Below are 11698 nucleotides of genomic sequence, written 5' to 3'. Positions count from 1 at the left end.
TTATATTTAATCATGGTTTGCAAAATACAAAATAAATATGTGAAATCAATTTTATCTCAATTTACATAAAATGTATTTATAAGCATTTTTAAACACTACACCAAACAAGCCCTTAGTGTTTTAACTTAACTTTGAATTATTCACCCAATAAAACAAAAACTTCTCTTTGAATTACAACATATGATCATGGCCGCGGTCAAAATTGTTTCAGTTTAAGAATAAAATGTTCCCTCACTCCTAAACTAGATACTTGGCCAGCCAGGGTAAATCCTTGCAGTTTCTCAGCGCAAACGCCACATCATCACTGCCACAAGTAGCGCGAAACCAATCAAAGTGAAATTAAATTCGTTAAATGTAGTAGTAGTAAATAAATTAAACGCATGTTCTCTAGCGGGGCAGTATAGTGGGACCTGAAAAATGACATGGAAAGAGAGGACTAACCTAGGGAAGTTGAGCTGCAACTTCTGCAACCTGTGCTTGGAACCTGCTTCGCACAAAAGAATCCTGGATTCGCCCAGCCTACATCTGTCCAAAATAAACGTGTATAGACATCAGATGTGGAAGTAGCATGGATCCCTTCGACATAAAGCTCAGGATCAATTATTCCTTTCCATCTCCAAGCAAGAGAAGGAGCAGTAGTTATTCATGTCGTGCCTCGAGCCAGACGCCTTTGTTCTTAGTTTTATTTGCCAAGAGAGTGGGGATGGGGCCATGGGGGGAAGCAAGGAAGGCAATTAGGAAACCGCAAACGGGCTTCCGGTGTCCCCACACACACACACACAGCATTGAGACGAGAAATCATACCCAACTTGCAGGAGCGTATCATATCCAGGAAAAACCTCTCCGTTGCTGGTGCAGAGACACGATACCGTCATTGCCAGCTACATCCACACATATTACTTCACATAAGAACACCACCGCGAATTCACTTTTTACCTTAAATTCCTATGAATATATTTATAAAATAGAAATGCAAATTTTGGCATCGTATATCGAATCAATGTGCATGCGTTTATAAAGAAAATGATGCGATCAATTAGCTTCGCGCTATAGCTATGCAATTAAATGGAATGTCTTGGAATATCAGATCCCTAAGATGATCAGTTCAATGAGATTTTCTTGAATCAAGCCTCAAACAAGCACCCACATCATTCTTGAACAAATTTTCGCTCGAATGTGAAGTCAGGGCAAAAGAAAAGTATAATAATGCTAAAAGGGATATTTATCCTTCAAGGTTTCGACCAGAATGCTGAAGTTTGAAAGTCAAGAAGACAAGAACCATATGCAAGACCAGCGTAAAAACAGAAAGAAGCTTCCAGAACTGACCTTCTCAAAAGTAGTTTCGCCCATTCCTGTTTTATAAAGCTCGTGCACCATGGCTGTCAAAACGATTTTACCAAGCCTAGAACAGCTTTTCATCACCTTCAAAAGAAAGAAATGGCGTACATCAATGTAAAATTCAAGTAAAATATTAACGTCATTCTACCCGCTGAAAGAAAAACCAAGTGCTTATTATTGTACCTAGACATTTATTTCAAAGATTGAGACAAGAATTTTCTCATGCCTAACTATGAATAAGACTATATATCAATTTGCCCTGCAAAATTAGCAGTCAGGAGAATTGAACACGAACTGAGCTCGTATTGTTTCTTAATAATCCTTAGTTATTTAAAATAAAACGAAAATAATTCCCAATCCTAATCAAAATACTACTTACATAATATTTAATCTATAATTTAGAAGGAATTAATTATGTTCTTTTCCCATCCTCCATCTGACACTGTATCGAATTAATGATAGCTTGCACTGTTTCACCAATACAGTATTGTCTGTCGCTCAAAATAACGAAGCTTCAAAAGTCAAGAAACAAATCAGCGCTTAGAAAATTTCAACGCACTTGAATATGCGGAGCCTGAAACATTTCTTGGATGGCAGCTTCAACATCCGCCATAGCAACAAGTCCTTTTCCTTGAAAACAGATGTAAAGTAAAAAAAAAATAGTAAGCAGAAGAACCACTGTAGGAAATAGGAATGCAAATGTTAAATGGTCGCCGTTTAAAATTAAAGTCAACATCAAAGCATGAACACATAACATGATATCAAGTCAGCAACAACAAGGTTAAGAACTATACTTCGCGTGGTCTTAACTATCTCATGATCATTATTGACAGAAACATTTTGACATCAAATACCAGTCTAGATGCAATTTCTAAGTAGTTAATGTGGGACTTGGTATGAAAATTTACAACAACGAAATAACAATTGAAACGTCTTGAGCAACTGGTTTTGAAAGCCAAAAAAAACTTTGATTTGCTATGCTTGCAATGAAAAAGGTTGCTTAATGCATAAAATATTGCCGGGTAAGATCACAATCATCCTACTAATCACCAGCAAGGCAGCAACGCAAAAAGAAAGAATATGCCCTATCATGCTATCAATGTGATTAAAGGAAACAAATGTTGAGTTACATGCCTAAACTACAGTAAAAGCAAGCATTTAGGGGTTTATTATAGATTTGACCATCTCTATCTAAAATTTTAAATTAAAGAACAAACGTGGAAACTGTTTTAGTTTTAGATTTGACATGTAAAATCTACGGGATGGTATGTTCACATACCTGATGCAGCTAAGTCAGAATTTGAATGCAGCTTTTTAATACGATAATCTGCAATTTCTGCAGCACGTCTGCATATTTCCAAAGCACGGCGTGCATCCCCTGAGATTGCTGCAACCTGAATAAACACGGAACAATTTGGAAGTGAACACAAGAGCTATAATGCCAAAAAATGATTGTCAAGTGGGTATATAAATGAACTTTTACCAGAGCCATAACTAGTTCAAGAGATTGGAAAGTCTAAGATTCATAAAAGCCTCACATTAAAATCTCATTTCCAAGGTGGGACTGGTCCCATATCATGCAATCGGATCACAGTGCAATACAACAAAACTAGGGAAATTAAGCTTCACGATGACATACAGACTGACCTTTCTTGAAGCAAATTCTATAGCTTGCTTTTCGAACACATCTATTCCCTTCAAGCGACTTGAAATGATTTCTTGAAGCTGCTGATAATTATATGGGCCAAAGCAAAGCCTCTGGATGCCCATTCGACTTGATATGCGAGGAAGTAACTTCTCTGGAAGATCCATGGTATTTGCAATCCCTAAATTCATCATTAGTTAAGCATAAGTTATTCAAGTCAACATTGGCATCATAATCATTATCACCAAGCAATTTCCCCTTTTTAAAATGCTTTGCTCAAAATTAGAAGATCACTATGTAGAACAAATAGATCTGGCAAGAATTTGGTCTTACCTATCACAATTAGTTTGGAATGCGGCTTAGTAGGCCAATCAAGAATATTATAAAGCACCTGCAATGACAGTTAGATTCAATGCGATATAATTGCATTTGCGAAAGAATGTGAAGCCATTAACAGCAAATTTCTTGTTGCATAAAAAACTATTTACCGACTGATTTCTGGTTACAAGAAGATCGAGTTCATCAATTAGAAGAATGCATGGCTGATCAGCCTTTTCTCCGCTTTTCTTCCCCTCCACGAATCTCTCATTTAACAAGTGAAGGGCCTTTTTCCAGCTGACCCTGTGACCATTTAATGCTTCATATATGACCTGAAAGAATATAAGAAAGAAATAAGATAACTGATTAATGTGGAGATTTTATAAAATCAAAACAGTCCATTGAGCATACCCTGTAAATATTCTCTGGAGACGCCAATTTCAAACCATTAATCTCTACAAAACAGTACGGTCGTATGGTTCCTGCATCAACTTCTGACCTCAAACTCCTCATTACTGATAGTACACTCATTGTCTGCAGTTTCACAAGCAGGAAAACTAAATAAGCAAGACTTGCTCTATTATTAGTAAAGCCTCACTGGATTAGAGCACAGATGTAGTTTTTTAGAAGGGAAAAAAAATTAGCACCTTCCCAGTTCCAGGAACACCATGGATGTACAAACAACGTCCTAGACATTGATCATCACAGATGGCACCTTTTACAAATGAGGTTATCTCCTCCATTTCTCTGCATAAAGAATGCCTTGATTAATAACTACCTAGATTTATTTTTTTCCTAAGAAAAATTTGAGCTTCCACATACTTATTCCTACAAGGTAAAGATTTAGGTAACGATGCCAGCAACAGCATAGCCTTTGCTCTCTCAATATCAGTTTGTTTGTGATTCCTTATGAACTGTGGAATTTTTTTGGTGCCTATCTTTTGAAGTCCAAAAAATTGCCCCTTACGCAGATTCTGTCCAAGCAACAAATGCAAACCTTTTAGGAAATTAACATACTAAGAAAACTATTAATATAGTGAACAGTAATATCCATACAGCAGCTGGTGCATGATTTGATGATGACTGAGGTCGTGAATCTTTTGTATTCTCTGCATCGTATTCAACATCATCATCTGTATCAAAGTCTGACTCCTTGCAATGATTCCAATCTTCATCACTATCAGATTCTTCACCAACCTACCATGCAAGAATTATTGCATAAATACTAGTATCTTGATATATGTTTTCCAATGAGCAGGACCATAATATCTTTTTCTCTCTTCTAAGATAATTACCTCATTGTCATTGTCAATCTCAGCAAGACGCTTGAAAGCGTGCCAATGAACGTCATATTCATATTCACAAAAGAAAATATCATCCCCCTCGTTGGCCTTGGCAAATTCTTTGGGAGTCATGACAAAGCAATGTCTAATGATGGATTCCATCTGCGGTGCAATGTCGGAACATCAGAATGATGAAAGCAAATCAGGAAACTGTTTCAATTATCTTTAAGTTATGTCTGTTGGGATTGAAAACTTTTTTAATATAATTATCAAATTTGAAAGGAAGGAGTTATCTTGAGTGAGTGGCTGATTAGGTCCAGAAAACTTCACTCAAAACAAATATGTCATCAACCTCAGACTGAAGGGGAAGAAAATTTCATGCCCAGAGCTGCGTGGTTTGAAACTTATCGTCCAAAACTAGGCTGAATTACTTACAAATGAAAATGATACATTACCAAAACCAAAAATTCTTGCTTTCACGCTATCAACAAAGTTTCAAGCTATCTGGTTATACCAAAAAATGTAAGGATGGTTATAGAAAAGTTCAATTTTATTAGGCATGAGAGATGGAAAGCAGGAATATACAGGGGGCAGTTTGGCTTAAGGACGCCTGATGACCTGAGATAATTGACATTATTTGCAGAACCTGACTCCAACTCATAAATTGACAAGCTTCAACAGAAAATTCAAATATGAAACGGTTGCATTATCTCGAAACATCACACTGACTGGTTTTTCCCCACAAGCAAATTTTATAACAAATTTGAAAGGATGACAGTTGCATTACTGCCAGCAGTTTACTCCGTGTTTAGTAATAAAAAAAGCTATCATCTGTCACCTCAATGTCTGCAAAATCATTTGTTCTATATAGCTCCCTCTTCAGATTATGAGGTTGTCTCCCAATAGCTGTCTCTTCTGGGATCACATACCACCTGACACGACAACAGTAGGTACCATCCCCTTCTTTCCACATACTGTTTACGTAAAACCAACCAAGAAAAAGAAAATTTGAAGTAATTATAATTTTATTATAACTAGTAAAAGAAAAACAACCTAAAGTTGTTACTGGTTAACAAAAAGATCATACCTTTCAATGTGAGCAGCCCACAAATCACTGGAAAGAAGCTTTTCCCTCAATGTCCTAACTAGTTTCTTACCCTCCGGAGGCATGGGAAAGCCAACATCTCTGCCTATCTTACGAGCCTCACAAAAACCACAAATCCAATCTCCTTCCGGAACATCCTTTAATGGTGGAGTCAAACATTTCAAATGAAAGCCACCTAAACAATCATCACACTCAATCATAACATCATCCCCAGAACTAAAACACAACCTGCATTCCTCCACTTCTGGGAATTCATTATCTGAGTCAGTTTCTTCCCTCCTCTTCACATAAACATCATCGCCTACTTCGAACTCACCCCCATCATATACGACTTTTTTATAATACACCCGTCTCTTAGGCAAGACATTGCTCTTTTGCCCCTTCTCAGATTTCCTACTTCTTGCAACCATAGCTCTTGTAACAACCCTTCTTTCATCAATCCTCTTTCTCTTCTTAGTTTCCGATTGGTCAGGCGACACTGGGGCAATAGGAACTTTAGCTGAATCCGAATCTTTGTCATTTCTCCTCTTCGAAGTTTCGCCCCTTGGAGTAGATGTCGGGCATTTTGCAGATCCAGAGTTGCTCTCTTTTTTATGTGCTTTGCCGATTGAAACGTTTTCCCTAGTTCTATTTCTACGGGTTGTCACTTTACCTTTGCAGGGTTCTTCAGCATAATCGATTGATCGACGAGACCTGTTCAAATTTCTTCTTTCCCGAGCTTTATCCTTATTTGGAGCTTTGGACGGATGTTCACAGAGTTCATCAATGCAATTGAGAGGCTTTTGAGGATCGACAGAATCAAAGGCCAGCAACTTACGGCGAGTCGATCTGCGCGGAGCTACTGATTGTGGAGTTACAGGGTTAACTGAGGGTGAGGAGTTAGCATCCAAATGGGATTGTTGTTTGCATTTTGTGGGAGATCGAAGAGACTTGCTAGGTGTTTCGGCCATTGATGAACCAGTGGAGTGTAGGAGATGAAGCAAGAGAGAGCCGGACAGGACCGTTCGACGGCCAGGACGTTTCCAACTTCAAGTGCCTGAGCAAAATGAACACTAGCAGATTCTTTTAACGAGAAGAGCCGGCCAAGCCAAGAGCAAGAAAATTGGCGGGAAATATTCCCTCTTGCCAGTAGGTCTTCCGGTTGCTCTTATTTATTTATTATTATTTTTTTTTTTAGTGGATCATGATGTTGTTCACTGTTTACGACCCATAACCCACAGAAAAGGAGACGGTTTCGGGTAGAGCCTCTGGAGTTGGACGAAAAAGGCGGAACTGATCCATAGGGCCTCCATGGCAAACCGAGGCCCAATAAAGAATTCTAGGCCTGAAGCCAGTGAAGGGCTTTGACGTCCCACAAATCCCAAATTGCAACATCTGAACTTCACATACGTCAGCTTTCCGATGTGTTCCCCCCCCCCCAAAAAAAGGAATTCTCATTTGCGTTAATTAAAAATGTTTGCGGTGTTTTTCTTCAAATATCTTTCGCATCGATTACTTCTTATCAATATTCCTTAAAACATTTTATCATATTTTATGGTTAGCCGCGTGTTTTCATATAAAAATACAAAACCGGAGTGGGCCAGTGTCTCAGCCTGCGAAACCTCTATACGGAGATGAGAGATTCATGATCAAAGCGAAGCGCCCACGTTGGTTTTCCTCTCAGCGGCTTCACATCAGAGGTTTTCCCTCCATTTTGTGTTGCTCGTATCTTATTTAGTGGTTAGGATGTGAATTTTTCCTTCACTTGAATATTATAATGGAAAACACGATCTTTATGGCATATTGTCAATGAACAGCAAAAGCAACATACGTGTATAAAAATATGATCTGAACCAGAAATGACTCGTAAGAAGCAAATGCAATCCACGGGGCCTGAGATCACATGGCAGTCCAAAGTGAGCAGCGTCTTGTTTTCTTTAAGCCGAGCAAGACGAGAAGTATGCCGAGGTAGTCCAAATTGTAAGCCACTTCCAGAAGGTGAAACTTGTGGAGAGTCCATGGAGGATACCTGAACCAGAAATCGGTGTAGAAGCTTCGCTGCACAACAGCCTTCTCGTGACTGAATGTGTCAAACGAGAATTTGCCGTGATACTTGCCAAATCCACTCCCCCCGACGCCTCCAAAAGGGATGGTATCTGCCACATACTTCACCCAATGAACAAGACAGGTTAGACACAACAATAATCATGCAACATGGCATGAAAACAATTCTTGATTTTTCCAGTCTAATTCAATCCCCATTATTCTTAATTATCTCCTAGAAGAATACAATTACAAACTAAATATGTTTAACAATTCAATGACGCAATATTTGTTAGTCTACTTGTCACTGTTTCTTGCCGTCCACCGAAAAGCAAATGGTAAATAATGATATGAGGGGTATATATGAATAAACATATACCTGAAGAATTGCATCGTTGAAAACAATACTCCCAGATGAGGTCTCGGAGGACATCCTTCTCTGCAGAGTTTTGTTGTTGGTGAAGGCGTAGATTGCGAGAGGCTTAGGCCTCGACTTCATGAACTGAATACTATCTTCGATCTTCTCTACCTGCACAAGCCACCCGGAAAATGCAAATGAAACTGCATGCATACTTGATAAAGAGATGCAGAGGCATCTAATCTATTAACACTAATTAAATAACTACATGGCTTTTTCTTGGCCGCTCTTACAGTAATAATTGGGAGCAGAGGCCCGAAGATTTCTTCCGTCATGATTGCCGATTCCAGTGGAGGATCCACCAATATTGTTGGCTCAATGAATCTGCATGGAATTTTCAGAGCATTCATTTTCTCTCAATCTCTATATAGCAATCAGCAAGTAAAAAGGAAACATCAAAGGTATTAGTTACAGGCTATCTTCATCCATTGAACCACCGAAGACCACCGATTTATTTACTTCCGGATCATCCAGAAGATTCTTCAGTCTCGAGAGGTGTTGTTTATTAACAATCCTGGCAATAGAGTTCTCTTCTTTTGGGTTTTCTCCGAACATTTTCTTTGTCCAGGCCTTCAATGATTCCACCTGAAGAAGACGAGGGCAGAGACAGCCCGAGGTCAGAGGAAGAACAGCAGCATGATCAAATTTTAAGCGACAAACCAAATTCTCCGTACCAAAACGGAAGCGAAATTCTTTTCCACGAGGACATAATCGATAGCTATGCAAGCTTGACCGGCACAGGACCCGTATTTTGCGGAAACTATTCGTTTCACGGTCACCTTGTGGTTCAGCAGGCAGAGAAGTGGGAGTGAGCAGACAATAATTAAGCAGGATTTTGTAATCAATTAATCAACTCGAGCTTCAACTGTTACGTTTCTTAATATCCCCTGTTCATTTTCATGTTTCTTGCTTATTTCAGACGCTAAAATTAAATCCACCTGGGTGTCCCAAGAAGCCGAAAGGGAATCGACAACAGCAGGACATTTTCCACCCAACTCCAAAGTCACGGGCGTCAGATGCTGCGCAGCTGCAGACATAACAACACGTCCCACCCGAGCACTTCCTGATGATATTGCGTGTTTACTCAAAAATCTCAGCAATAGTTAATAAGAAGGAAAAAGGTTTGAAAACACACGCACTGTGTTGTTAGTTAGTTTCCAAAATTCAAGCTCAAATACTGTGGATGCAGTGTTTCGAAACCTGTGAAAAATATCTCGTCCCATTTTTGACGTAGAAGCTGTTGGCCAACTTGGGGTCCGCCTTGGTATACTTTAATAGCATTATTGTCCAAGTAGGCCGGAAGGATAGAAGCTAGAAGGGATGAGCAGGCAGGCGACATCTCTGAAGGCTTTAGAACTACTGTGTTCCCCGCAGCTATTGCTCCTATGAGTGGCTCCAACGACAGCCCTTTCATTTGATTGCAAACAGAACAACGATATACTCTCTATCAGTGCGAATAAGAGGCATTGCTTTTACATGTCCTGTTCGTAGAGCTCGAAGGAGAAGGAAACTCACCAAAGGGAAAATTCCAAGACGAGATTATGAGGACCAGGCCAAGAGGCTCGGGAACAATATCTGCCCTGGCAAGCACTGCTATTTTTGGAAGTTTAGCCTATCAATCCCATACCAACACCACTTGGTCAGTAGTCTAGTCTATGCATACGGATCCATTTTTTGGGATATATAGCATTTCGAATTATGTTTCTTATCCCGAAAAATCTCGACTTGTTTTCACGAAATGAAAAACTAATCGTGATTCATAACATGCTGATTATTTATTGAGCGTCGCGTAACACACACACACTGAGTGGATTGCTGCCGTCATCTGTGCAAACTTGAAGACGGGTACGTATAATCTCACCTCTTTGCCTGCCATCCAATTCCTTAAAGACTTCAATGCGACATCTATGGACCTCTCTAATATTCCTACCTGCAGCCAAATCAGAGACTCATGAACCATTTTGTGTTCTTGGGTGATATGTGTGTGTACGTAGGTGGAGATTAGGAGAAAATAATACGTGATCTGACTCACCTCGTCTCTGAAAGCCTCGACGTGATGCTTCCCTAAATGGCTAAATCTTGCTTGAGCGCCTTCAAGATGTCTTGCTCCTTTTCCACGAGTGCACTACGTAACCCTTTAAGCTGTGATTCTCTCCACGATGCTTCCTTTGTTTTCCCACCGTCATAATACTCCCTCATCTTCCTCAGCTCGCTCTCCACACTTTCCAGCGTCTCCATATCCCAGAAGATCTGACGCGCCCCAACTTCTCGGCAAATTATGAGCAGCTAGGATATTTATAGTACGTTTGATCATGCAGCCGATGCACTCCCAGATTTCAGAGTTGCACATTAAATGAGCTGTATGGCCTCTTCCTGTTCTCTTGCATGTGTTGTCGCTTCCTCGTTCAATTCAATAAACCGACACTCCAAAAGCCGCAGCGTAGGAATGTAATGTCAGGATTCACGAGAGACGAAAGACACCCCAAGCCAAGCCTACACTCTACCTTCTGACCTTTGCTTTGACGTACTGTGAATTGTTTTTTCTTTTTTTGGTAAAAAGTACTGTGAAATTTTGCTTCTGTGCCATCTAACATGCGAATTCTATATCCAAGCAATGAGAGTTTCATGTAATACGTACCGTTTCTTTCTCTGGAAAAAAATTGCATAAAATATATATATTTTTACATAATCATCGCGTGCATGTACATCAGAGGGTAAACTAACAAGGGATACTGATGATCTCAACTTCGGCGAAATCCTAGTCCCGCACGATTTGTTTTATATATGTAGATGTTGGACCCATGCATTAGTAAATTACTGCAACAGATCATCAGACACTGACACTGAAAGCATATACAATGATATATATATCTAGTCTTGTTGATCTTCAAAAGATTCATCAAGGGATAGTCCGAGGGATCTGTTTTTTTTCGAATGGTAGTCCGAGGGATCATTAATTCTACTGTAACGATCTCCAGCGCAGTAAGCAGGCATCAATAATTATCAACTGCCAAATGTACTGTACTTGATACTGGAGCAGAATTATTTTACGTTACGATCTACCACGCACGTTATGCAAGCTTTGTGTGGTGGCAATATTAATATAATTTTGATGCCTTGTTTTAAATTTTAATAAATAGCGCATGTTAAATCAGAATTGAAGGAGACGAGATCGATGTCATCGCTCACTATAATTTTCATTGAAGGCAAGGCTTAAGAATTTATTATTGCGTTGGCCGATTATTATTCGGTAATCCTTAACTGCAAGTTTAGTTTCATCTATCCGATAACTCATATGAGGTGTTCGTTCTTCATCCCATCACATCGGTATTTATCATATAATTAATGACGACAGACCATCTTATTTACTCCTTCGTAGCTAAATTCAACCCCCGTGCCATCCTAACTCTAATATCCATCTCAAGTTGTGTTTTGATGTGAAAGAAAGAGAAGATGATTTGATGAAATCCAATCAGAAAATAGAAATAATACGCGGGACAAAATCGGTACATGATTTATTAAAAGATTAGCAGTCGATGCATGCAATTCCCAGGCCCACCAACACATGT

At 39.3% G+C, this 11698-nt stretch overlaps 1 protein-coding gene, 1 non-coding gene and 1 pseudogene across 2 annotated transcripts; all 3 read right to left on the bottom strand.

Moving 5' to 3' along the window:
* Window positions 1–118: 118 nt before the first annotated feature.
* LOC114716290 (origin of replication complex subunit 1A) lies at window positions 119–6700 on the bottom strand. The gene is made up of 16 exons (XM_028901277.1): window positions 5672–6700; window positions 5423–5558; window positions 4597–4746; window positions 4358–4498; window positions 4124–4275; window positions 3949–4048; window positions 3713–3835; window positions 3472–3633; window positions 3317–3374; window positions 2986–3164; window positions 2618–2732; window positions 1898–1968; window positions 1327–1422; window positions 805–881; window positions 442–525; window positions 119–304 (listed from the first exon to the last, which is right to left on the bottom strand). The coding sequence occupies exons 1-16, from the start codon at window positions 6637–6639 to the stop codon at window positions 238–240; spliced, it is 2679 nt and encodes an 892-aa protein (XP_028757110.1). The 5' UTR covers window positions 6640–6700; the 3' UTR covers window positions 119–237.
* Window positions 4612–4689, bottom strand: LOC114716339 (small nucleolar RNA snoR28). The gene has a single exon (XR_003737616.1). It is a non-coding gene; the product is annotated as a small nucleolar RNA snoR28 (small nucleolar RNA).
* Window positions 6701–7402: 702 nt separating the features above from the next.
* On the bottom strand, window positions 7403–10436 carry LOC114716292 (aldehyde dehydrogenase family 3 member F1-like; annotated as a pseudogene).
* Between the last annotated feature and the right edge of the window lie 1262 nt (window positions 10437–11698).

Source organism: Neltuma alba, unplaced genomic scaffold (assembly GCF_004799145.2).
Source record: "Neltuma alba isolate B1F8T4 unplaced genomic scaffold, ASM479914v2 tig00011650_pilon, whole genome shotgun sequence".
Classification (NCBI taxonomy): domain Eukaryota; kingdom Viridiplantae; phylum Streptophyta; class Magnoliopsida; order Fabales; family Fabaceae; genus Neltuma; species Neltuma alba.
This window is presented reverse-complemented; position numbering and strand designations above follow the sequence as displayed.